Source organism: Scomber japonicus, chromosome 11 (assembly GCF_027409825.1).
Source record: "Scomber japonicus isolate fScoJap1 chromosome 11, fScoJap1.pri, whole genome shotgun sequence".
NCBI classification, from domain to species: domain Eukaryota; kingdom Metazoa; phylum Chordata; class Actinopteri; order Scombriformes; family Scombridae; genus Scomber; species Scomber japonicus.
The window spans coordinates 25,811,372-25,838,494 of record NC_070588.1 but is presented as its reverse complement, the minus strand read 5'-3'; the positions used below and the strand labels follow the sequence as shown (position 1 = coordinate 25,838,494).

General features: G+C 39.4%; 1 protein-coding gene across 2 annotated transcripts in view; it reads left to right on the top strand.

Moving 5' to 3' along the window:
* The first annotated feature begins 206 nt into the window (after positions 1-206).
* LOC128367572 (aryl hydrocarbon receptor-like) overlaps positions 207-27,123 on the top strand; it is a 34,505-nt gene continuing 7,588 nt past the window's right edge. For both annotated transcript variants that reach the window (XM_053328163.1, XM_053328162.1), the window contains exons 1-5: positions 207-647; positions 8,708-8,898; positions 24,530-24,636; positions 26,781-26,870; positions 26,989-27,103. In XM_053328163.1, the coding sequence (XP_053184138.1) occupies positions 589-647; positions 8,708-8,898; positions 24,530-24,636; positions 26,781-26,870; positions 26,989-27,103 (562 nt within the window). In that variant the 5' untranslated portion in view covers positions 207-588. The remainder of the gene's footprint in view (positions 648-8,707; positions 8,899-24,529; positions 24,637-26,780; positions 26,871-26,988; positions 27,104-27,123) is intronic.

The following is a 27,123-nucleotide window of genomic DNA, read 5'->3' as shown; positions in this document are numbered from 1 at the left end:
ATTTCCTGCTGTGATCAAATGTGACCAAACAAAACATTTCCCAAGTAGGTCAAAAATCACAAAGCAACTAGAGCAAAAGCTGAAGCAAACTTGACAGTCACAAATACTCCAGTCCACCTTAAAAGAACTCTGCTTGACTGTACATACACATTTCCTGAAAACGCCCCGTACAGGTAAAAAAAAAAAAAAAAAAAACTCAAGCGACTCTGTGCTATAATAATACGGCTGCGCTGTTTAACCCATGCGAGGGGTTGAACACAGGCTGAACTCCACGCCAAACTTTTCTAAACTTCTCATTCCTCCTCCCTCACCAAAACCTAGCAGCAGTATTCAACACACTGCCACATTCTCACCCTCGCTGCACCGCCGACCAAGGTCAGCGACAGTGACCGCCCACGGGATCTGTCAACGCGGCACCAAACCTGAGTGGACCTCGGCAGCAGCACATGGGACTCGCTGGCTGACAAAACCTGACGGACCACCGGCTGTCACCGTATGGATGAATGAAGCCCCTGGAGCAGCGAAGTGAATGAGCCGAATAAGATTTAACTTTATTTCCAGTTTGTGACCGTAAAACGAAGTGACACCATGTTGGGAAACCCTGGGACTTATGCTAACAAGAAGAGGAAGAAGCCTGTTCTCAAACAGTAAGTTAAGAAAATGTTGAGCTACAGACACACACACATACACACACACACACTCACAGCTTGGCAACTATAGGAGTCCTGCTTATGTTTTAACAAGCAGTGTTTGTGCTTAACGTTAGGTTAGTTTAACTTTTAAGTTAGACTCGCGTTTTGAAGATAAAGTAGATAAGTCGAACCTAATAACCTTAAGTTTTGCTTTAGTGCTGCAACTTATAGAAAGGTGGCGATAGAAAAACATAATTAAATTCGGTCAATTATGAAGTCAAATTGTTAATAAAATTATTATCATAACTTCTTTCTGTAAACTTACACCTCTATAACTCTTGGGAAAAGTTATGAGCAATAACAGGCAGTCTGTGTTCTCGTGTCTGCTCTCTCTTTGTTTTCCACTCTTCCGGACTACCTTAAGAATGTGTCTCGCTTGGATCTGGCATGGATATCTTGCCCTCGCGCATTAATCGCAATCAAGTTTGAGAGTCGGCTGCTGCTCTCACGCGATGCTCTGAGGAGGGCGGGGGGCTCGCGGGCTCTCCGAGTATGTTATTGTAATCTGATACGGCCTCGCGCCTCATCGATTTGGGATCACTGCAGGCTGTATATGATGTGTGCGCCTGCTTCTTTCTGTCTCTTTTCGCTTTCTTGTTTCGCCTACTTAGTTGTTTTAAAAAAAAAACAAGTTTACAACACAATGTAAACAAATAAAATAATACTTTAAGTAAGTTTAAAAAAGGAAGAGACACCTAATTAAAAAAATCCTGCCAAAAAGTCCTTGTTGGAAAGTTTACTTCGATCATTAAAATATACTTTAAACTTACTTTCAGTGTTTGGTTGTTAAAGCATTAAGATATAAGCTGCCTTTTAGTGTTGGAGCTTGGAGCTGCTTTGTTTGATTTATGAGTTTAGAGTTGCAGTTAATTATTATTTTCATTATTGATTCATTTGCCAATTACTTGATTAATTCATAAAATGAAGTTCAAATATCTTGTAAACCAGTCCAAAACCTAAAGATAGTCTGTTTTCTATCATAAAGACAGACAAATGATGGTTATTTTTGAATGAAGGAGGATTTAAATGATTAATCGGTCATCAAAGTTGTTGATGACTTCACTGTGACTTCATGAATCAGTTAATCAACTAACTGTTTCATCTCTACATATGTGTCATTCCCAATTAAACCTCTTGTGCTGTAATCTTGCTACCAGATCAATTTGCTCCTCTGCGAGTTGATTAAATTCCCTACAGCTGCATTCAACGGTCTGTTTATACAAAGAGGGGATCAAATGACTACGTGTGATGTGAGAAGACTCGCTTATAGTTTGTTCTGGCCCGCACCTCCTCTTTCATCAGCCTCGTTTCCAGACGCAGCAGGCAGATGTTTTTTTCGGCGAAAACAGTTGTTATGAATCCTCTGTGCATTACCTGCCCAGCACTGATGGCAGCGAACTGAAACATGACTCCGAAACAAAGCCAATGTTGCTCTTTGTCTGCTGGAGTATGTAAATGTGCAAAAACTGAAACAGTAAAGTAAAACTAACAGGACCTCAGAATTGTACTTGATCATTGTGCATTGTTACTGTTAATTAAAAGCACCTTTTCAGGCCCATTGTAAACCAAAGTGCGGCCCCTCCCTCTGTCACAAGTCAAAACAAAGGATCCTGCTTTCACTTTGAAATAGATTGACATCTCTTTTAATAGAGGGATTAACTGTAGACAGCAACCTAAATCCAAATCATGATGTTATTATAAGTTTGTTTATGTACATAGTGTTTAATAACATACAGTACTTTCAATGCACTTTTAGAGTTAATGGAATTTTACAGTTTGGTCAAAAGGCTTGCAGCATATTCCCACACTGGTATACAGATACGTCTGTTTCTAGGACTGATCTGGTAAATTGCATATAGGCAGTTCCCAGTGTAAATCCCAAAATAAAAAGGTGGTCTGTGTGTGGACGTCTGCGTTTCTGAAGATGTGGGACTGCGCAATGAGGACTGAGGTTTCCTGGACGGCCAGCTGGGCTCAGCTGCACAAAGGCACCATTGAGCCTGACTGTAAAAGGCTGTGGTCACTACACAGGGGCATTCCACGGCAGATCTGGCCATCCAAATTCTCTGTTTTATGACCTCCGAACGCATTCAGCTGCATGTGGCCGGTCTGCTTTACCATGCATTTGAATATACTGTTTGTAAAATACACAGTTCGTGTGCTTCCTGCGCCTATCTATCAAAAGAGAGCTTCCAGTCTTGCCGCATCCATTGTTTAGTTAGTTTCCAGGCAACAGCTACATTTGTTTGGCTACATTTGAAGGCGACAACAAATCACACCCATATTTGTGCCCCCTGGCTACAGTCGCCCAAATTAATAAAAAAAATAGTGAGAACTGATTTTAATCTAATATATTACTTCTGCTGCAGACTTTGTAAACCGCAGTAAAATCATTAGAAACTTGCTTAGTGCTGCACAGTATTGTTTTCTGCACTGCAGCAGCATTCCTACAGGTTGCTGTGAAGATGAATTATAATGCATAGTAGTAACAGTAGTAACAGAGAAAGGATTGTATGTTATTACTTTATAGAGTGATAAAAGTGTTTATTTGAGCAAGCCTGCTTTTTCTGAATAAGAGGAGATAATATGCATCAACAGTAAAAATATTTTTAGATAACAGTAATCCAAAGAGATTATGAGAAATACACACACACATACACACACAGGCAGATATGTTGATAAGAGGTGTGGCGCTGTGCCAAAAACACGCCTGGTGAACAGCAACAGTTGCCCTTTGTTCTTTGCCCTTTGTTTCATGTAAAAAAAGAAAAAGTCCTCACAAAGACCATTTCAAGACTTTTTTTTTATCATTGTCAAACATTGCATGAAAGATGGTACTTTAAATAAAACCGAAATAACATGCGTGCATGAATAAAACCAACAGTCAACAATAGAATAACTGATAGTTTGTTGTGTCATCATGGTAGAGTTGTGTTAGTATATCGAGCAGGGTGAAACATTAAAAAAGCTCAGCTGTAGCTCAGTTAAGGTAAGTCAGTAAATTTAGTGTGAGTGGTTCTTGGCTATTTTTGTCAGCATGTTGAAGTGCCCTTGAGCAAGACACAGGTAAGGAGAACATATCCTTTAGACAGTTGTGTCATGTAATGTAAAAAAAACAGCTCAAGATGGATGTCCTACTGATGTTGCTTAACTATTTGTAACAGACAGTATGATTTATCTACAGACACAAACACTGTCTGAGTTCTGTGGAAGAGTATTTTCTAATCTGTGCATGCCTTGTAATAAGCTAGAAGCAAACAGTGAGCCTCCCTCTCTTCCCTCTTGGACCACAGGAGAGGCAGTCTCCCAGAGTGCTACACAGGCCAGAAATTTCAGCCCAAACAAGCCCGAGCTCAGAAGCGTTTGGTGCAAACCTGACCTGAAGCCAGTGTTTGAAAGGTGCCTCTAAGAAGTTTGTGGCAGTTTCAATGGTTTGCAAGACTCACAAAAAAAAAGAAAAACCAAAATTTTTTTTCTCTCTGTAAATCTCTTTGTAGGCTGGAGCCTGCTTTTCTAATCTATGCCACTTCTAAATTTTCAGTCAGCTTGTCAACAACCAACCGTCTATAGAAAGCACTCTTTTTGTAATTTCGAGCCACTGAGTCATCTGAGTTCAATCTGGTAGACTGCTTTAAGCAGACAAATGTGTGTCAATGTCATTACAGCAGACTGAGTGCAACAGGGGTCGCCTTGACTCCGAGACAGGGGTGTTTGGGTTCAGATCTTTCGCTCTTGATAAGGACTCCACACAGAAATGAAAGGATGAGGTGAAACATCCCTCTTTCCTGCAATGAAGGCCCTTACGTCTGCTGCTCAACCCCGTGATCCATAGCAAATCAAGGTGGAGAAAAAAATGGTTCTGAATGCTGGCTTTTGTCTCCACTAGGCATTTCTTGAGAGTGAGATCAGTCTTGTTCTATTTCTGAGAAGGTACAGCTCGAGTCTGAGGCCAGCAATCGAGTTATGGGTGCATTCCCTGAAGACTATTCAATGGTGGAGAAGGAAACTAAATAGCCTATCATTAACCACAGTTTTGGTAAAGAGAGAAATTTCGGGGAAAAACTAGTGAATTTGCAGATTGAAACTGCATACATGCTTTGGTAGGAAGTGACCTGAAGAAGTTGATGATGCTAAAGATACTCTAATCAGGTGATTTAGGACTGAAACCAAGTGATTTAATGTGATTAGAATTTTCCAGTCTGCTACAGATCACTGATTAGTTCCCTTGGCTAAATATTTACAGAGTAAGCGGCTTAAGAACATCTGAGAAAGTTATGCTCAAAGCTTGGCAAGCCATCGACAGTAATAAGTCCTCATCTACTTTGCAGTGCTCTTGATAAATCTCAATTTTTGATTTCCATATTTGTTCTTACTGTATGACCGCAATTGCAATAACATAATCATTCATATTCATCCAGACAAATGCTTTTTTGTCCTGACAGTACTCTGAACCTTGACTAAATAAAGTCAGATGCTGCGGTGGGCTACATCATGTATGCAAATGGACAAGACACTCCAGCCTGCAGATGTCAGCTGGGTCTCAGTCACAGAAAAGAGTTGTAGACTCCCTTGCATTACTAATATTAAGTTCCCATGTCAGTTTATCAGTGATTAGAGTCCACTGTGAAAGTTAACATGCATAGTAATGGGGAAACATGTTTGGTCCGATTATAAAATGATGACAACATAGTTAGCAATTCAAGTGATGTATCTTGAACCATATTCCATCAGCAGCATTAGAGCATATCCATAATATTGACCTCTTTCATGGTGTATACCGCAAAGCGTGTCAGCACTATTGACTGTATATAAATATGGATGACGTGTCTCCTCTTACTACTGCTAGAAAAGTAAAGCCAAGTTTTTAGTTAGTCCCATCCGCTAACATGGAAGGGGCGGGACTAATGACCTATATTGCAGCCAGCCACTAGGGGGCCATTGAGAATATTTTGGCTTCACTTTTGGGGAGCTGTTTAACGTCCATATTTATATACAGTTAATGGTCATTATATAAAAGAATGACAGAAATGAACCTTTTTTAAAAGTATCAATTGTAATTATATACTAAGCGATACTCATTAGGACCATATAAATCATAATTTCAGTTTGCTATATCATAATTATTATAATAATTAAACGTATTAACTTGGATTGTTTAATTTTTTCTTCAAATATTCCATATATTTTGAGCTGGATGAGGTCTGAAAGCTCCAAAAATATTCTTCACCATCAAATGTAGTCAAGATCATTTGTGAACATAAAGGCTCTTTAGGGCCTCAAAGTTGTAAGCCGGTCTGTGTTTTCTCAGGAGGTATGTAGCAGAGGAATGATAACATTGGTGGTGTGTGTTGTCCCCATTTCTCCCATTCACTGACACGTGGTTTCACTCCAAGTGTAGCATGTGTGTCTGATTTGTAAGTAATGACATGTATCTCCAGCGAGCCTTGTGAGTTGGTATTTTGCACTTGAGTATGGGTGGTCTCAAACCTTGTTGCCCCTTTTAAGTGAAAGTCAAGCAGAGCAAATAAAGCTGCTGTCATGGTAAAACTAGCTACCATTTTGACAAACTACATAAGTAGCCAATGGAATGACTTGTGGTAACGCTGGATCGTTTGCATGCTGGTGTCTGTACTATTTATACTTGGTCAAAGATTGTTTCCTTGAGAAAGAAACCCCACTCTGTATTGTTTTCATGTTTGAAAATCTTTATCTAGATAAACAATCGAACCAATGGCATGACCTTCTATTCACACTGCTATCTAGCAGCTAGCTGCAGTAACAAGCAGTCATCAGTCAGATATCAACTTTTCCATTGTCCAAAGTGACTTACCCACAATTAGTTTTTATTACCATAGTTTGTCGTCTTTGTATTTGTTAAATATTCTTCAAATTTACATTATTTTCTTCTTCAAGTTAAAGTGGAAACAAACAGCTGCTGTGTGCTTGGCTACAAAGATAGGAAACACCTCAGTTGACAGGATGACGGGATGTACCCCTCCGTTTGAAAAAACTTGATCTTTTTGTGTATAACAGTGTTGGCAACCAGTGTATTATGCTCTGGAGTTAGGACCAGAGATTAACTGCTACCCATGAATCCTGTCTGTGTAATGAACTCAAAGAAAACTCTACTGCTCCGCCCACTTGGCAGGTTCAATTCACAGTTTTGGGCCAGTCTACCGAAACAGTGCCATTTGCTTGTTGTGACACCTACAATTTTTTTTTACATTTAAAAAAAATGTTGGGACTGAATATAATAATACACATGTTTTAACTATTCAAAATGTGTATTGGTAGGTTTCTAAGCAGAAGATGTTTTTGTTTTATTTCCAGTCCTGTTACCAAAACTTATGAGTCATGTAAAAAGCATATTTACAAGCATATCAACCACAAGAAAGTGTTTGTTTTATAGAAATGATTGGTTACATGTTCAAATAATTGATCTTTATGACTAAGAAATCACTATATATGCATGCCAGTTGTACTTTTTTTTATAATGCAGAGACATTTCTTTCCTTTTAAAAGAGACCCAAACCTCAAATACATCAATGTTTTATCATGTAATTAATTAAACAATCCTATAAATGATCAACCCAACATAACTGACAAAAATGTGCTTTAACTTCAACAATTTAGTAACAGGAACATTGGATAACAGGAATGCGTGTCCATATATTGGAGTGGTGTGATTCTGGGTGTGTGTAGGGGGGGACAGATAGAGAGAGGGGAAATTGAGGGGCAACGGGTATGTCTCTCTCCTTCCCCTACAGCATGATATGGGTGGGCGTTTCAGGCTTCTGCACAGTATGGGTTTTCTGCAAGAAAGACATCAATGACAAAAAGTTGAAGATATTACATAAGTTCCTTAGATCTCTATGTTATCTACCAGGGTTTAAAATCAACTTGAAATTAGTCTTGCTTGCCTACGAAACACTCTGAGAAGACCAACGTCCTTTTTTTTCTGCATGAAACAGACTTCAACATGTGCTTCACTTGTATGTGTGATGACACCAGGTTATAGGTCACCTGTTGGTAAAAAACTGTTTAATTGACCTTAAATGTCAACAACTTAAGTAATTCCAATTTAGGCCAATTAGGCCAGTGTGCAGGACAGTTTGCTTGATAATAAAATGCATTTTAAAATTAATTATCATACATACATATGTAATGTCTGGGGACGGAAATGGCACCCATTCGGCGGAATGACCCTTTTAATGCTGAGCTACTGAACTCCAGTCTTTCTAAGTTCTTCCTTCATATATTGTTTCTCCTGATCATATTTAGTACAATGTATGATTGCATGCATAATAGTCTCCATAGCCAGGTGGGAAAAAAAGCATTTATTGGTATCAGCATTGACAATTGGCTAATAGGGTTAGAAAATATTGCCATTGGATATTGACAAAAAATACAATTTTGTGCATTCCTACGATTAATCAAGAAAATAAATGACAGATTGAATAATCATTCATTGCAGCTCTGTACGAATGAGGTTTGATTCCCAGTGTGTTAGTCCAGGCTGGGTAGGTCATTCAGAAAATCTAGAGCCAAGCTCTAGGTCCCACTATCTCTGTTTTTATGAACTAATATAAAAGTGATACAGTTGTTTTGTTTCAAATGAACCTAAATGAGGATCTTGTAATGTACTTTTTGTCTTATCAAATATAAAGTGATGATTATTGTGTTGGCATTCAACAGCTACAGCTCTGATAAGAGTTTGACAGCATTCCTATGTCTAATACTAATTTGAAATGCTCGACTCACCTGAACTTCAGTTTTTATTACTCATAGTTATGGCTGCCTCTTCATTCTCTTGAAGCTGTTTGAAGCATTGCTAGAAGTTAATATGGCTCATATATAATTGGTTTGTGTCATACTGAAGGTGATACCATGCTCTGGCAGGGCCGGTTAGCCAGGCCTAAACTCAATCAGTCTGCTTAGCTTTCATCATAGGCTTTGTTAAACAACATTTTTCACACATCAATAATCAACTGTATTGTTTTTCTACCCCCCCACAGAAAAAAGGTCTCTGAAGGCAATGAAGTTGTCAAATCAAACCCTTCAAAGCGCCACCGGGATCGGCTAAACGGGGAGCTGGACCGGCTGACAGACCTCCTGCCCTTTCCTGATGATGTTCGCTCTCGTCTGGACAAGCTGTCAGTTCTTCGCCTCAGCGTGGGATACCTGAGGGCCAAGAGCCACTTCAAAGGTGAGGACTAATCTGGGTCAAATACCAGCCAGGTCCACTTCTGCAAAACTGTTTACTAAGATTTTCTTCATGTGACCATGTCAGAAAAAGTGAACATTTAATACCTGTAATACAGGACTGCAAGATGCAGCGGTTTAATTTATATAACAAATTTAGAGTAAAGCATGTGAATACAATTCATAAGGGACACAGTTGCTTTTTTTCAGTTGGCAAAGAAGAGGTCTACTAAACAGAATACATATTGCTTAAACTAACAGAGCTCTTCATGTGTGGGAAACAAGGACACACAACTCTGTATGATTACTGTAGGACTGTTGGAACTGGAACAAATTTGAGTGCAGGCATGCAAATGTACTGGCAGTGCATTTGACAGCCAAGGCAGGAATGAGAAGCATGCAGGAATCTGGTTTTAGGAAACAACACATCCTCAATACTTGTAACTGTACTCCACCCTCTCTGTGTCAGCAACACTTACAACAGTCATGCAAAAAAAAAAATGACTAAATGTTTTTTAATATTCAAATCTTCAATGGAAGTTGATTAGACTTGCAGGCACCTTGGCTTTGAAAAACTGATGAGTCATGTGAATGTGTTAATTATGTGTGAGTCACTTCAATAACATCTCCAACACCCACAGATGATAGTTTTTCATACCTTTCAGTGGAGGTGTCAGCAGATAGGTTGCTGGGTAACTTTTCAGTCTCTGTGTCTCTGGCATCACTTGTTTCACATTTGTGCCATGACTTTTTTCTGGTAAATTTTCTTTGCATTGTTTAGCCTGTGAGATGTTGCACTAAATTGTGCCAACACTCCCGCCACCTCTCTGTCAACAAAAGCCAGTTGAATATGGGATAGATTAGTGACTAGCTTGCTAGCTAGCAAGTACACTTGTCTGGGGTAAACTAACTGACATGTATAGCTTGCATGCATTTTGCTGCAAAAGTTCAACCCAGAGGCACAGGTCTGAATGAAGTTTAAGGTCAGCAAGAGTGGGACCAGCACACACGGAGTTCTGTTATGTAAACCCAGTTTACTGCTACCTAATAGGCTCCTAATATTTAGCTAGCAATGTTAACCTAGTGAAACGTAACGAGACAAACCCTACAACAGCTAAAATATAATGAAGGGTTTGCAGCTTCAGACTGTAATGGCCTCATTAGCCGAGCTGGTTTCAGTATGAATGAACATGTTACATGAAGTAAGAGGAGTTGTGACATTCCCTCACCGCTTGTTCTCACACCCTTTTGCCTACTTTTTTGCTATGCTGGCAAGATAGACAAATGTACTGAAGTTGTGCAATCATATAATCATTCAAGATTGTAGTCTACATAATCTTTGCATGCCTTCTCTTAACACTCGACATTTCCAACCTATAATAAACACCTCCCCCCAGCTGTATTAACCTGCTTTAACTGAGTTTGTAGTTCTATTGATAGATGGATATGATGAATACACTTAAAATTCTTTTTTTAAAGGTGTGTCCCAATTGCCTCACACATTCCTCTCAAGTAATATGCAGCTGGTGGATACCAGCGAACATTACTTACATGTAGTTGAGATGTACTTCAGTCCATATACATTGTGTTTTATCAAGACAGGACAAAGGTTTTGAGCCATAAAAGAAAACTAGTTTTCCATGCAAGGCAGGTTCTTCATGATTGTCCTCTTGTGTTATATACTGTATAGACAGATAGTGTAGTATCAGTGAAGCTATATCAAATGTATGTCAAATTTATCAGAAAACTGGGGCAAGATGTATAAATGATAATTATATACAGTACTAAAACTATGCGCATGGCATGTCTCAAAGATGCCCTATGTTTATTATATTTACTCGCCAAAGCACAGTATGTGTAGGTCTATTAAAAAGCATTTAATGTATTTCCTTTTTCATCAGACATTTTCAAAATCATTGGCCACACTTTGTAAGATCTACTAGAGGTCAGACACTCTACACAGTACCTTTAAAAAGGTATTGATAAAAAGGATTATTCAGTGAGGATGTGCACCCCTGAAAATAAGGTGACAGAGTGGATCTGATATTGTAATTCTTTAAGGTTGAATTCCAATTTAACTGCATGTATGATTTTTTTTCCTAGTCTACACACCTAGCAATGCCATTGTAAAAGGGAACCATGTGAATGTATAGTTTTATAAATCTGACCCAAATAACAGATATGTATTTTTCTGACTTTGTGTGTAGACAAAGTTTTATGCAGGTGGCCCCAGATCCTTTTGTTTTTAGGTCAATGAAGAGTTTGACAGCTTCCTTTCCACTTTAAATCCTTTTAGAAGTAATTCACCACTCCCAGCACACATCCCTCTTTATTTAACTCTGCAACTGTGTACTGGAGGGTACAGTCCCCGCTACCTACTCATGCCAACATGATCCGTCATAGGGTAGCGTGTTTGGGCCACCCATGAAATGCGACAAAAACATCAAGACAAAGAATACCCTGAGGGGTCAGCTAGAGCGACGATACAAGATGACTCACCAGTAGATCACATGGCAACAGACAGGAAATGACAATGAGACAGATGATCAGCACTGAACTTGACAATCTGCAAGATGCATTTGTGGTTGGACAAAGGCAACCTTAGACCAGTGTTTTAAGATCAAGGCAGGAGAAAGTGCATTCATGTGGAGCCTCACATTGATACTCAAAGTACTTTAAGAGGCAGGTCAAATCAGTCAAATAAAGCTCAGTGGCAGGATATCCACTATAGTCCATACAGTATCAGCACCCCAAACACAAGTACAGTTACAGGCAAAACAGTTACAAGTATGGCAGATCTGGAGTGAGGGACAAGAAATAAAGTAAAGACCCACTAACCCAGCTTATGTCAAGAAGACAGCAGGAACTTGTTTGTCAAGTATTAGACTGTTTCCATAGATATGTGGAGTACCTCCAGATTCAATTCAACTTCTACATGCTCCTGCTAGGCCAAATCATGCAAAAGAACAAAATAGCTTACCAACACTCAATTATACATAGCTCTCTCACCAAGTCACTGTATTCCCAAATACTTGTTCCATCTATGCATAGACCAAATCAGTCATTGGACTAAAATTACTAATAACTAAAATTAGTTAAAACCGAGATCATAATCCTTTTGTGCTAAAGAAGAAAGGTTCAAAGTTTTGGCTCATCATTCCTTTCTTTAACTCACATAAAACAGCAACAGTGGCCTATTGTCATCTTCAAAATGTAGCAAGAATTAGAGGATACATGTCGAAACAAGATCTAAAAAAAACAAATTCACTTTTATTTCCAGTAGGTTAGACTGCTATAATACTCTCATGCCTTCCCCATAAAGCACTTAAGCAGCTAAAGCTCATTGAGAATGCTGCTGCTAGAGTTCTCACAAAACAAAAAGCAGAAAGCTGGACATATTACACCAGTCAGGTCTCTGCTTTGGTTACCAGTGTGTCACAGAATTGACTTCAGAACACTGTTACTTCTCCTTTTGTATGTCTTTTCTTTTTATATTTCTATGCTATTTCCTTTTTATCTATTTATGTAAAGCACTGTGAATTGCCTGTGTGTATGAAATAGGTCATGCAAATAAACTTGCCTTGTCTTTAGTTCCTGCCAACTTCAAGCACATACTGGTCAGTTGTAACACCAGCCTAACACAAGGCAGATTCACCTGGTGACACAACCAAGTATTAAGGTGTCTGGCATCTGAACTTGAGGATAAAAGCTACAAGGAAAGGTGAAAAAAGAAAGTTCCTTATGACAGAGTCAGACTCACTGGAAGTAGCTATGAACTAGAAAATACTTGTCGACCTAGTCCAGAAACTCACCTTTACTCTGGAAATCATCAGCATCAGCCTGAAACCAGATCTAGTTCTCTGATTAGACTCTCAGCAACGTGTCGTCATCATTGAGCTCACCGTTCCTTGGGAGGATAGTGTGGACAGGCATAAGCAGAAGAGGCTGCAATACACCAACCTCACAGCAGAACCAGAGAACCGAGGCTGGTACGCCAAGGTTTGCCCAGTTGAAGTGGGATGTGGGGGGCTAGCTCTACAGCAAAGCTCCTCAGGGAGCTGGGCGTCGGAGGGCAGACCAATAGGAAGACAGTCGAGCCTGCTTAGTGAAGAAGTTACTGACTGTGGCTGAACAAGAAGGACACCATGTGGGCCAACAGTTGACCATCAACAGAGGCCAGCAATTAGCTATGAGACACACACCTTGGTCAGCTCTCGGTGGGCGTGCGTCAAAGGAGGGTATATTGTGGGCGAAATGCCGAAACACCCAAGGATATTTATATGCACAACTGAAGATGCATCTCAACAAAATGACATCCTCTGGTGGTCAACCTTCCACCCAACATCAGGACGACTCCAGTCAAGTAAAGTACTGATCTGCAGGGGTTGTAACATCCAGTCCCACTAACCACCGCCTATTTTCCATCTGTCCTAACATTCACCTGTATTATACTAACCAAAGGTCAGGTTTGCCTCTGCAAAACCATCTCTGCACCAAAGCGACAGACTGTAAGCTTACACAAATATCAACAGAACATAGATATTATTATTTTTTCTTTGCTGCAGAGGGTCAATTACCTGTCAATTACCTATGTTTCCAGTATCCAGTATCACTAGGCTAAGAAACAGCACAATAACAAAAAGTACAGAGTAAAAACAACATACATAGTACATAATACAAAAGGAGTGCAGAGTTGACCAACTTTTAACTTTTTAAGTTGGTATTGGAAGTGCTGATAGAGCTGCAGCTCCTCACACTGGTGTTCCATTGATTTGTGGCTGTTGCAATGATGTTAAAACAAACACACATGCTTACTTACAAATATCAACAGAACATAGATATTATTATTTTTTCTTTGCTGCACAGGGTCAATTACCTGTCAATTACCTGTGTTTCCAGTATCAGACAGCCCACCCTAAATTATTTCCCTGCATCCAGTATGATTTGTTTATTCAAGGTGGTATGTATAGGGTTAGGGTTAGGGTAATCTAGTGCATTCATGTGCAGTTCTTTGACATCACTAATCAAGTTTGGTTGAGAATGCAGTGCTGTTTCCTGTTTAATGAAGCTCTTACACTGTGGAAAATGTTAACAACTGCACATTTAGCAATAACAAGTGGTATCTGCCCATATGTTATGTTGTTAAAGCACCTACCATACAACCTGACGGACCAGATGGTTTGTTACAACCATCTGAGAAGAATTTCTTTTGCACTTTCTCATTGACACTGCCTGACTCTTTAAGCCTCTGTCACTTCATTCAACATTAGCAGCAGTCAGGTACACTGTGAAGACAATCTGCACCCTGTATGTAGCAGGATTAAAATCACATGTCTTATTACACTTCCCATGTGCAACCCATCACCTCATAAATGCTGCTGCTTTGTCATAGTTCCAGTTCCATAGTACTATTTCCTTTTTCTGACTCTGCAGGAAATGAGAAATAATCCTTGACCAGAGTTATTACTGAGAAACACAATCATGATTAAATGTTCTATTACTCACTGGTTTCTGTACATATAGTAACATAATAACCCATAATAATCCAATTATGGCTAATAACTGCACAGCTTTATTCTCTGTTGCTTATAATACTGTTACATTATGTTTCAGTGCTTGATAACAGAGTCTGTGTCATAAGTTGAAGGTTCCCCTTCCCCTTAATGCTACAACATCAACAGTTTCCTAACAAAATTCAATTTCAAACCCATGAATAATGTTGCAGTAATGGTTTAACTGTGTTTTGACAAGTCCAAAAATAAAACAAAGCTTTGACCTTTTCTGTTAACATATTCCTTGTCTTGTGAGACACACTTCTCTTTTAGCAGGCTGTTAGCTGGTAGAACAGGAAGTTTGTTGTTGTGTCGAGAGCATTCAAGATGAGAAAACAATGGATGAGACAAGTTAAAGCCATGTCATTAGCAGAACATCTTTGGTATGTTTAATTCAGCAGTTGTTGTTGCTTCATGAAAAATCTGTCTTAGCTGTGGGTGTGCATAATCACCTTAACATATCTCTCTCTCTATATATATACATATACATACATATAATATTACTGCCATCACTGCCCTTAAGGGGAACTTTTACAATTTACTTGTCATGAGCAGTACTAAAACTGCCTGGGGAAATGTTTTTGGTCTTTCTGGAATATGTTAAATATGAGGAAATAATCTCAGATTTAATAGAATAGATTTGTTACAAGCTGGTGACATTTAGTTAAAAAAAAAAAAAACATGTTTTACATTTTATTTACACTATGGGAAATGTAGGATCCAGTATTTTTGGACCTTGGCCCTCACTAGGCTAAGAAACAGCACAATAACAAAAAGTACAGAGTAAAAACAACATACATAGTACATAATACAAAAGGAGTGCAGAGTTGAGCAACTTTTAACAGATTTTTTAAGTTGGTATTGGAAGTGCTGATAGAGCTGCAACGCCTCACACTGGTGTTCCATTGATTTGTGGCTGTTGCAATGATGTTAAAACAAACACACATGCTTACTTTTTTAGGAAAAAGTAGGTGAAGAAATGAAGACAAACACTACAGAAGCAGGATCAAATGATGAGGAAAACCTTGGAGGAATGTTTGAGAATGCACTGTGGCTGTGACGTAAGAAGCACTAGTGGTATTAAAAAAATACATGCTTTTGGAGCTTTTTGTAAGAAAAGTGGAGCAAGTGAAAACACACATTGAAAGATGAAAGAAATTAGACTTAAACCCTGCCTTTGGAGTTAAATAACTTAAACACAGCCCCTAGTTTCAATCGTTGCATCAAGTTGGTAAAGATGAATGTGCACCACTTTAAGGCAGATGATTCCCGCAAACAGTGACAGAGGCTTTGCTGTGTGTCTAAACGAGATCACCAAGGTTGTCTCTGAAGGGTGATCCCAGTCAAAACATAAGCCTGGGATGGGTGCTCAAGTGTGGACATGCCTAGAATTTAAGATAAAGATCCCATAAATCGTTAGGTAAAAGAAAAGGCTGTAGAGACAAGAACAAACATAAGCAGTTTTTAGGGGGTGCAAGTGAGATTTAAAGACCTGATAATGAAGAAAGCTATTTATGGCTGCCGTGAAATGGCAGATCTCTCTGAACAAGCTGGACTGTTCGCCTCATAGCGTGACTTTATGAGGCAGTACTGGATATGTTGAAAGGCTTGTGGCTCACTGCTGCTGACATATTTGTGTGACACTGTTAGAAATTTGAGAAAAATGTGGAGTTGCTTTCCAAGTTCATTGAAAACATCCAGGGCCTGTTAGCAATCATAGTTGATGTGGTAACATGGTATCATGTGCTATTATTTGGTATTTGGGATATCTGAACATTGTCCACACAACCCCATACACATGACACAAGTGTAACAGAAGAAATAATAAGAAAAGAAGAACATTTTAATTTCTGGCAGCGTCTGCAACTTTGAAAGAGAGAGTATCAGTGTGGGGAAGCCCGGTCTTGTTTGTTATTGAACCCTGATGGGCTCATAATAAGGATTTTTCTTTCTTTCTTTCTTTTTTTCTTTTTTTCTTTCTTTTATTTTGAAAGACATGTGTTTTACTTACGCAGGACCTCAAAACCTCAGCATAATTCACCTGTCAACTCAGTATAATAATACAGTGATCCTCAAACCATTTTACATCAAAGACCCCTAAACCTACTCAAGTGAAGATTTTGTCCCAGGATCCCCCCTCTGATTTTCACTTTTAGATGTTTTCCTAAAGAAAGTGTATAAAACCCATGACCAAAATATTCATACATTCTGTTATTGTCTTACTTATGGATGGAATTATAATGAAAATAAACGATCCCCCTTGGAACACCCTCAAGGATCCCAGAGGATCCCCCAGACCCCACTTTGAGAACCACTGTCATAATATGTGAGAGAAGAGGACATCTTACAGCAGTTGCCCATTAGCTCTTCAATTCATGACTCCCCTTTCAGTATATCGTGAGAATGCGCGCAACCACTGGGAGACAGTTTGAATCATGTTTTCATTTTTTCCAATTTCCACTCTGTGGAACGTTATTTCTTAGTCTCTCCAGCTTTAAACCACAGCGCTACATCTCCCTTTATACCCAAACGTTTTGGTTTTTTTTCTTGTTCCCTGTTCTCTGCCAAGCTCGCCCACCAAGGCTTTCTGTGACATTTAGAATCTTCCAAAAATGCTTTAGTTTGTTTATGCGGTGGACCAGAATCAGCTGTTGTCCCATTCAAAGATTGGTTGGGGGATCAGAGAAACAGAAGATGTATTATTACCTTTGTTTGAGGACTGTGATTCAAATCTGTCAGGGTATGGAAAGAATGCACAAATATCAACAATGATTTTCATCCAGGAAAGTAAATGTGCTTTTATTGTAAACTATGATGTCCATATAGTTGGTGTTTCATACATGTTTATTTCCATCCCAAGTTACAACATCCAAGTACTTGCTATCTGACTTGCAAGGGATAAATTTAGACATCTAGCAGAAGATAATTTCAAGAGCTTTGACTGACCGCCTTGAGACTGATAAGAATCACTTTAAGCGATATGATATGTGATAAGTGTCGGGCATGCCTAACGCTGCCACCTGAATTCCATTTAGTTTGGTGTTTTTCTCTGTGTATGAGCCCAGTTCAAAACTGATGACACTACTTTTCAAGTCGATGAAAAGATTCCAGACAGCCAAGAATAGCTCACAGTGTTGATTAAAAACACAGATGCCCCCAGACTCTACTACCAACACCACCAGTAAATCAGACTTTGTTTTCTTGAATAGCATATAATCACTGTTTATTTTGATGTGGGATCAGTTCATCAAGATCAGCTTGTTCTGTACATCAGCGCACAGACCTTTTCAAACGTGCAGCGCCTGCTCGAGTTGTTTTGGTGGTCTAAACAAGGTATGACAACAAAACCCTTCTTCTACTTCCCCGACTCATCAAACTTAGACGTCTGTTACCTTCAAGTCCTTGCCAGTTGAACATTACACACTTTTGATTAGGCCTAACACTAACAGGTAAATCTCTACGTACCTATGCACACCAGAGACATCTACAGGCTGAGCGGATAACTTCCAGTCAACTCTCTGCTAATCTAAACAAGTATAAAATAATTTAAACGTGAGGCTCTTCCAGGCTTTCCAAATGTTATCAAACCCGATCAGATCAAATCCTGATAGTGAAATGAGTCATTTCATGAGGGTTGTGTGAGACTCAAAACAATCTGTCCACTGTTTTACAACCACAACTAGTAGCAACAGAGTAGGCTCAGCAGGCTGTAACTTAAGCATGTGTTGACAGTATTTTTGTAAATACTCTCACTGCCAGAAGGGGGAGACAAAAGTATTGCACTGCACCTTTAACTACAGTTGATTAAAATAGAAATGACTGAGACAAAAAAAGAGGTGTTAAAACTTCAACAATATCTGTTGTAATGTCAGTATAAATGGATCATTCTTTTGTAGTGACACAACACAACAGAGTCCACAAATAGTGCCTCCTTATCCATAATAAGCCTTGGAATTGCTCTAAAAACTTCTGTTTTCCATCTACGGCTTTCCTTCCTTTCCTTGAAATGCCTCGATGACACTCTTGTCTGATCATGAAAAAAAAAAAAGGTGGCCGTTTCCTCCCTTAAAGCCATGGAAGTAAACTGGGACATTAATCAAAAAATTGACAGGAGGATGAACCTGTGGACTGTATGACCCAGCTTATTGGCTGCTATTTGTTGCTAGCACTGCCCTTTCCTGAACATCTGCGTGAGAACAGAGATCTCTGTACAGGATCTACTGGAACTAAATGTTTTCAAATCAAGATAATATTCCCCTATGCATTGCTGGCATGCTTTATACTCTCTGCATCTGGCAGACCTCCAACCCGTGACTGCATTTCCTTTTTCTCTCCTTACTTTCAATGTGTCCCAACTTCATACCACATGCTAACACTTTAAAGTAGACACTCTGCACAGAGGTTATTTAGGTTCAGTCTAAAGAATTCAGGTTTTTTCACTTTCAGTTCTATTTTTTGCATGTTTTCTGTCACCATCCAACATGTTTGGGAAGTGTATGGAGCTGAAAGTGGCTAGTTATACTCATGCTACTTTATACTTGTTTTTTTCTCAATAGTCAGACTAGACTGTTTGTAGAAAAAATACAAACCCTGACAGTTCTTTGGATTTTACTTAATTACCCAAAGATGAAAAGATGTCAAAGATGACCTCATTGCCTGAGTGAGATGGTTTTTTACTTGGAATGAGTCTTACAAGAAAAGCGTGCTCTGCATTTCACCAATCCTATAATGTACTTTTCTTTCTAAAAGAGGAAGTGTTGATGCTGAAAAGGGGCCTCTCTTGGTTTCAAATGACACCGTGGCTTGAAAAAGACTTTGAACGCATTGGAAGAAGCTTTTAGGGTTGCTTTGTTTTGTAGGAGAGTATATTGTCACTGCTTAGTATGGTTAACAGTAGCCACTGTTTTAACATGGCATGAATTGTACATTGATCAATGTTACAGTCTTTCTTTCACCCCTTTTAGTTTTCAGTCATCAGTCCTCGATAAGGCAGTCTCTTGTCCACCATTGCAGATATAGGCGTATATGGCGTTGTTGTGTATTGCAACACACAAATTAGTCCACATTAGCATATGAAGTTGCACAAGTGACTTTGCGGTTTGTCTGAATGCCTAAAAAGCTCTTCCTCTTCGGGAGGAACCCGGGTGGGAACCACTTGTGTGTTACACTTCCCTGTGAAGTGAGCAAGAGCAAATGCTTGTCTCTTAAGGTGTCTACATGTGGAGCTTTCATAGCTAAGTCGGATGTCTCATCATAGCTGTAAGCGAGTTACATAAAATATATGTTCATCGGCTCTACTTGGAGGGCACAAGAGCGTGGCTAGTCAGATGTCAAGCAAACCCATCCCAGTACAAGAGGCTTTTCTTTAAAATCATAAGTTATTTAATTGTGAAAGATGTTAAAAACATGTAAGACGGTCTGACTCATGACTTGGAGATCATTTCCACAACTATTTAAGTCAAGCCTCAATGTTTCACCTCCCCCCTCAAATATACAGGAATGTCTTTCCCACCAATTTCTGGCCAAGTTCCATTAAAGTCCCCCTCCACTCAAAAATATATTTTTTTGCAGAATGATATATGTGCAGTTTAATATTAGAGAGATGTTTTCACATTCATTTGCTGAAAGTGTAAAAGTTTTTCTTTGCTCAATTAAAATCAAATTTCTACAAGTAAATATGCAGATTACACAAGCCTATGTGGAAACCTCTACATGTGTCCATTGCTTAAACTTTTGAAATGATGAGGAAGAAAGTCCTAGTGTAATTTCAAGGATTCTGACAAGATAACTGAGCTTTTCTTGTTGAAAAAAACATATCAAACGCACATTATTATTCAAAACTTGCCTTGAGGGGATCTTGAGTCATATTTCTCCTGCAGCTACATGAGTACACAGGGGCAGCGCTGCTCGGAAGAGAAACAGAGGAGAAGAACACGATGCAGAGTTCACCACTGGGGAAAGAAAACTAGGATGAAAACAAACAGACAGCCATAAAGAGGCCCACTTACTCACGCAAACACTGAATAGAGGGGGGAAAAAAGACAGCATGAAAGAGTTTGTGGATTATCCAGATTTGGACTTGAACTTGCATGGTCTACATTTGTCTGTGTATGCCAGGCTGAAGAAAGAATTACGTATGTGTGTGTGTGAGTGTGTGCGTGTCTGTTTTTTTACTGATATACTTATACTTTTTGTCTGTCTGGCTGCATGTATGAGTCACATTTTTTCTCTCATAGTAGATGAATGCATGGATTGTGTGTGCACGGCCTGCAGCTTTGTGTGTGGATGTGTGACTGTCAGACTGGGCAGGTCTGTGTGTTTGTGTAAACGCCGTGTGAGTTCCAGCTGAGGGGCGGGGGAATATCTTGTGTGTCTGTGTTTGTGGGGGAGTGTTCAGGGGCCCAGTCTCTCCTTAAAGAAGTTGCGTGACAGGACTGGACGGACGGGTTGGGAGAGGCCATATCCTGGGATTTTCCTGTAGTGGCCATCCAGATAAGGGAAGCACTCTTGTCGGCTATTGCTTACAAAACCCCCCCAGGGGCATATGTGAGAGGACCTCGTGTGTTTGTGTGTGTTATTCCTGTGTGTGTGTGTGTGCCTGTGTGTGTGTGTGCGTGCGTGTGCGGATACGCGAGCTGCCAGATCAGTTGTTCCAGCAATGAGAAAACCTGTCTTCTGGTGGGAGAGCAACACTTGAAGCTCAACTCAAGCCAAAAAAAATAGCCAACTTTGCTTTTTTTTTTTTTTTTTTTTTTGTCCTGCTACACACTTTTGATCTAACATTCTGATTATTTATAGGACTTGTCCACACTCTTGTATGTCTTCATCTCTGGGAAGTGTAGTGTAAAACCATAACAGCTGTGTGACTGCCGACCAAAGACACACTGTATACACACAGCTCAGCACAGCCTAAGCAATACTGTTGCTCTCAGTTTCTTGTTCAAGCTTATAATAAGCTATGGTAGAATATTGAAACAAACCAAAGATAATATATTATGTAGTAAAATGCATCACATAGAGAACTTCCTGCCATTTTAGCATGTGATTAAATGCAGATTTACCCTTTACTTCCACCATAATACTTAAACCTTTCTGCAGTTTTTCAAGATTATAATAACTAGCAGTGAAATGTAACTACAAACACTAACTCATACACTACCACAGGGACATAACAAGACTAAGAACTGCAGTTTGCATGGAGTTAGTGGCCATAATATTTATGTATTCAGCACCTGATTCACTAAGGCAGCAGCTCATGACACAGTCAGCTCCAGGACCCGATGCATCCTGCAAGTGACAGAGAGCTCATAGCCGTTGTCAGCAGTTTCTGTGAGGTGTCTCAGAAAAGAAATGACAGTAAGGCGACTGCCAGACAGCTACAGCTATTCACTCCATTCAGATAAGCGAGCGCCTGTAATGGACCTGTCATGGAGCAGAGGTGCAGAGGTGGCTGCATCTTTATTTGGATGCTGTTAGACTAGCTCTCAAAATATTACTCATAACATTTTTATGACTACACTATTTTCATTACAGGCAATAGAGACTTTCATGTTAAATGGAGCCAAACACAGAAGAAAAGAAAGTTAAGTTGTAGCCTGTACAGATCATTTATAGTTCAAAGCCAAATTCAAATTCAAATTTGAATACTCCTCATCCACTGTTAGTGTGTTACAGTGTGTTATATAAGCATGTATTTAATGCATGTTTCTTTTCCCCAACAAATCCCATTTGCATTCTGTTTACACCTGTTCTACAGAGATAGCAGGGCTGTAGACTCTAACAGAGTCTACAGCCCTGCTAGAGGCTCTGTTGTTAATTTAATGGCAACCCATCTAATAAGTGAGATGTTTCAATCTGGACCAATGTGGAAGAACGACAGACATGCCATAAATATGTGCTTTCCTCGTGCTAACAAGGTGAACTTGTGTCTTCCAGGCATTAAAACATGTGGTACTAGCATTTTGCAACCGTAAACAATCACAAGTATGCCTATGATCACCCCCTCCAACAATAGCATCATTCTTCTGAATTATAGTGGCAGCCTAAAACACAACATGGTATTGTGGGCTTCTTAGAATAATGATAAGAGTGGTTTCAGTAGGGACAGAGTGGCTCATTTCATACACAACACTGAGATGTCAAGGTAAATCTAAAACAAATAGGCTGTCTGTCGGTGTTGCAATGATAAACACTGACTGAGTAATAATAACAGTCATGCAACTTCTGCCGCTGGAAGTTTGGTTATCTGGTCGCTACAAAGATAACTTCTCCCTCATATGAAATACACACCAGAGATGTTGCCAAGTATTTTGTAATACCTTACCTGGAAATGGTTGTATAAACTGGCTTTGTTGTCTGGCTGACTGGCAGGTTTTTGACACAAACGGCTCAGGTGAAGTCCAGTGGTGTCCTGTTACTTCAATTTCTTTATGTCATAGAGTGAAGTCACAGATGCGATTGGTAGACAGCCCTCGATAGTGGCCTAATTATCTTAACAGAATCCGCTGAGTGCATATTGCCCTCAGAGAATAAACCTTTTGTGCTTGCACATGCCAAGGCATCTGAAACATGTTCAGGCAGCAAATAGTTTATTTGACTTGAATAAAATGAATAAGCACGCAGCTAAATACATCTGGAGTGTGTAGAAAAGACAATAATGAGCATGTTTCAGGCAGGATGTAAGATTTAATACCTCTGTTTTTGACATTTTGCCAACTTATCTGAAATATTCATTTACTATTCCGCTGTACACTGCTGCATATACAGTAAGACACTTAACTTCCACCCTTCTGATAAAATGTGCATAATTTGCTGTGTATCATATTTTTGTCTCTGTCTGATGACCTATTTAAACTAGGTTGACCGATATATCAGTACTGATATTATCGGCCGATATTGACCTATCACAGACGTATCAGTATCTGCGAATATGTTGTCCAATATGTGCCCATATTATTTATTTTTTAAAGTTATATAAACAATATTTTAAGTGTACTTGTTCATTTTTCATGATTCAGTGAAGTTTACTGTTTCGGTACGCTGATGTCATTTTACACAAAAAAAGTTGATCCAGCAGTGTAAAATATCCCGGCCTCCATTACATATCTTTGTCTCAAGTCTTTGATAACCACATTTGAGGGATCATTGCTAAAAAATGTGTGTTTATGTATAAAAATAGTAAATAGTATCGGCCGATATATATATATAGATTGTCAAGTTATGTGAACTTTGACCACAACTTTGCCCAAACTTGAAAAACTGCTTGGTTCACCGCAGGGATGCAAGGGACAACTCAACTCCAATCCATAGTTGTATTGTTTATTTTCGTTGAAGGTAGGTTTGGTTTTGACGGTACAGAACAGAACAGATTATGGATGGATCAGGGTAGGGTGGAGTAGGTTGATAATCTATGATAACAACAGAAAATGTGAATTAGTTTCAACAACATCTTCTTCAAAAGATTTCTAAATAAATGTAACTGTACAAGTATAAGTAATAACTCAAATTAACTTTCAAATTAACTTAAGTCTTGTTTGTTACATTAACTGAAAGTATTTCAGTACATTTTCAATCATTTCACTACTCCATAAATAATATATAGGCAATAAAGTAAATCACTTAAATCATAACACAACCAATTCAACTTAATATACTTTGCCTACAAATTTCACAACATATCCGCTATTAAGATCTGATTTCCCCTACCAGTTGCGTCCTTTGGTCAACCATCAGTTGCGGTCGTGTGTGAGGTGAGAGGGCCTGACTGAAGTGCAGACAAACATTTAAAACCTCATGGGTGTTCAGGTGCACTTCCTGTTCCTGTTCCTGATTATTTTGGTATTTTTTGGCTCTGGGGTCGCCCTCTGCAGGTTTGGAGGGATAGGGTTCTTTTTTCCTTTTTTTCTCTCAGTTGACACAACATAGATTTTGGATTTTTTTGCTCCCTAATATCGGTATCAGCATCGGCCCCTAAAATCCAGTATATGTTGGGCCCTATGTAAAACCTTTAATGTTGTTGTAGATATGTCAGGGTAAGATTTAGGTTTATTTTAATGTAACTTTCTTTTCCTCCCTTTTCTGCAGCCAACATGAAGAAAAGTAGCAGCACCGTGTTGTTTCCAGGAGTCAACGGGCAGAACGGGCACAGCATGGACACCACAGGCTTCTCTGAAGGGGAACTACTGCTCCAAGTACATAACAGGGCTAAGTTGACTTCTAGGGGGCGGGGAGGGGGGGTCCACTCAGACACATGTGTCTGAAAGAGTCCTATTTGTATTACTTTGTGATCCATTTCTTGTTACGTCTGATGCCTCAGTGTTCTACAGTGTTTAGGATTTGCTTTGTTTGGTTTTTATTTTTCAACCTGAAGCATAATCAGTTTGTTTTCTCTTCACTTTCCACCAATGGAGGCGTATTTTAAACTGCCCTCACCACCACAGGACCATGTTTACAGTCAACTAAGCTGGTCGGTGTCCTCTGGCCTGCAGAAAACACATGGACTTTTAGATGCATGTGAAAACAGAATTGTCAAAGTGAATTTGACGAGTCGTATCTGTAGTTAGTTTGAGTTTATTTTCAACTCCAACCAACAGCACCACAGTCGGAGAGGCAGAGAAGCTTTCAACCACTGCAGCATTACTGCCTTATCGAGGTCACCTGACTTCACACTGAAAACTGGTAACATTATAAAACAGGCATGGTGCTACACCCTTACAATATGCACGATCCATGCAAAGTGACAGCCAAAACCACAAAGTGCCAATCCCATGTACCCAACTATTCAGACGAAGGTACTATTAATCCTCTCACACACAAGAACAGTGTGTGACAGGTCAAAGCAAATACATATTTGATCTGTTCATATGACACAGCTGTCACAGATCAGACCAGTTTGCAAGTGTACATTCATACACACTTCTGAACAATTGAACTACACTGTGCACTCTGTCTCCCTTTTTCTCGTGATATTATGAGACTAGTTTGACAGCAGCTACTTAGACAGTGTCTGTTCATTCCCAACTATTCTTTGAAGCTCAGCAGTGTCTGGCCTGTGTTCATCAGTGCTCAGGAGCAGGGTCATGAAGTAAGGTCAGAAGGCATGCGTTGACCCACTCAGGTCAACTGCCATCACAGTATGAAGCTGTATCACTGAAAGCAGCTCTAAACGGCTAACCCAAAAGAAGCAGCATAAACTCTCACACACACAAAGCAGAAACACAAACTGTAATAATACACAGATTAAAACCAGCCACTCTGAAGAATAATGTAAATACACCTTTAGAACACTTTCATTGAATGTTGTCATGCTGTGTTGAAGAGAAAGTCACATGGGCTGATTGATTAGTAAGCTGAACAGCCTGAGGCTAGCAGGTGCATAAATCCATAGTCAGACTTTGTTTATTTGTGCGTTAGTCGCGTTGTGTAGAGCTAATCCAGCTCTATGCATTTGAGGAGGAAGTTATGACAGGTGAGGCTGCTTGTCTTGGGGCCTCTTGCCAAAGCCCGGCCACGCTTTGTGATTCTAAACAAAAACCCGCTCTTGTCAAGTGCCCTTTGCCTTTTTATTGATGTTCACCTGTCAGGGACATTTTCACAGTTTGGCCTGCGTAATGATCACAACAGACGGTGATTATGTAATACAAAAGGGCTTTTGAGAGGCAGCAGCTGGTGACAACTATTTTGTATTAAAAAACAACCACCAGGATTTACAACCCAGTATCTTCTGCCAAGCATCCCTCATACTAGAAAAAGGGAAAGTAGTCTGAAAATTCACAGCTATTTACAGCAGAGCTTTTTATTTTTATTTTAAAGCTGTTAAATTTGGACAAAATGAGACTTAATCTGATTTTATGCTCTAATCCGTATCTGTTTTTGACTGTTAAAAGCTGTTGGAAATTGGATTATAAAAATGCATTTAGCAAACCTGTAGCTTTTAGTTCTTCTTTGATGTGCTGAATAATGAATGAATGAATGAATACATAGGGTTTCTCTCTTCCTTTCCTTTTTTCTCCTCATTTTCTGTTAGTGGATGCACCAAAGGATCCTGTTTACTGTAAACTCTGCTGCTGCAAACTGTTAAAATATTTGATTGCATGTTGTAATGTAATCCAGATGAAAATCATTTTACCCTGTTAACACCCACTTTACCATGAGGCTCTAGCACCTTCACAGCCTGCTATGAAAAGTTATATGATTATGAACAATATACAATAAAACACTATATGTATCAATAGATTTGAACAAAAAGTCATTTTGTTGAAAAATCAACCACACAAGAAACTAAGAAACCTCTGTTAATTCTCACTGAATGTGTGACCATGTGTTCCCTGTGCAGGCGCTGAATGGATTTGTGATAGTGGTCACATCAGACGGATTGATGTTCTACGCCTCTCCCACAATCAAAGAGTACCTGGGCTTCCAGCAGGTGAGGGTTCTACCCTTCTGGCTCCTCTTAAAGAGACAATACACATACAATCATTTGAGTGTCAAATACTTAGTTTCACATGTTGATGAAGTGTTGGGCTCTCTCTTTCTGCATACAGTCGGATGTGATTCACCAGAGTGTGTATGAACTCATCCATACTGATGACCGCCCTACGTTCAGGGAGCAGCTCCACTTTGCTCTGAACCCCTCACCTGTGGGTGGAGAAGGAGATGGTAAAAACACTGCACATTTA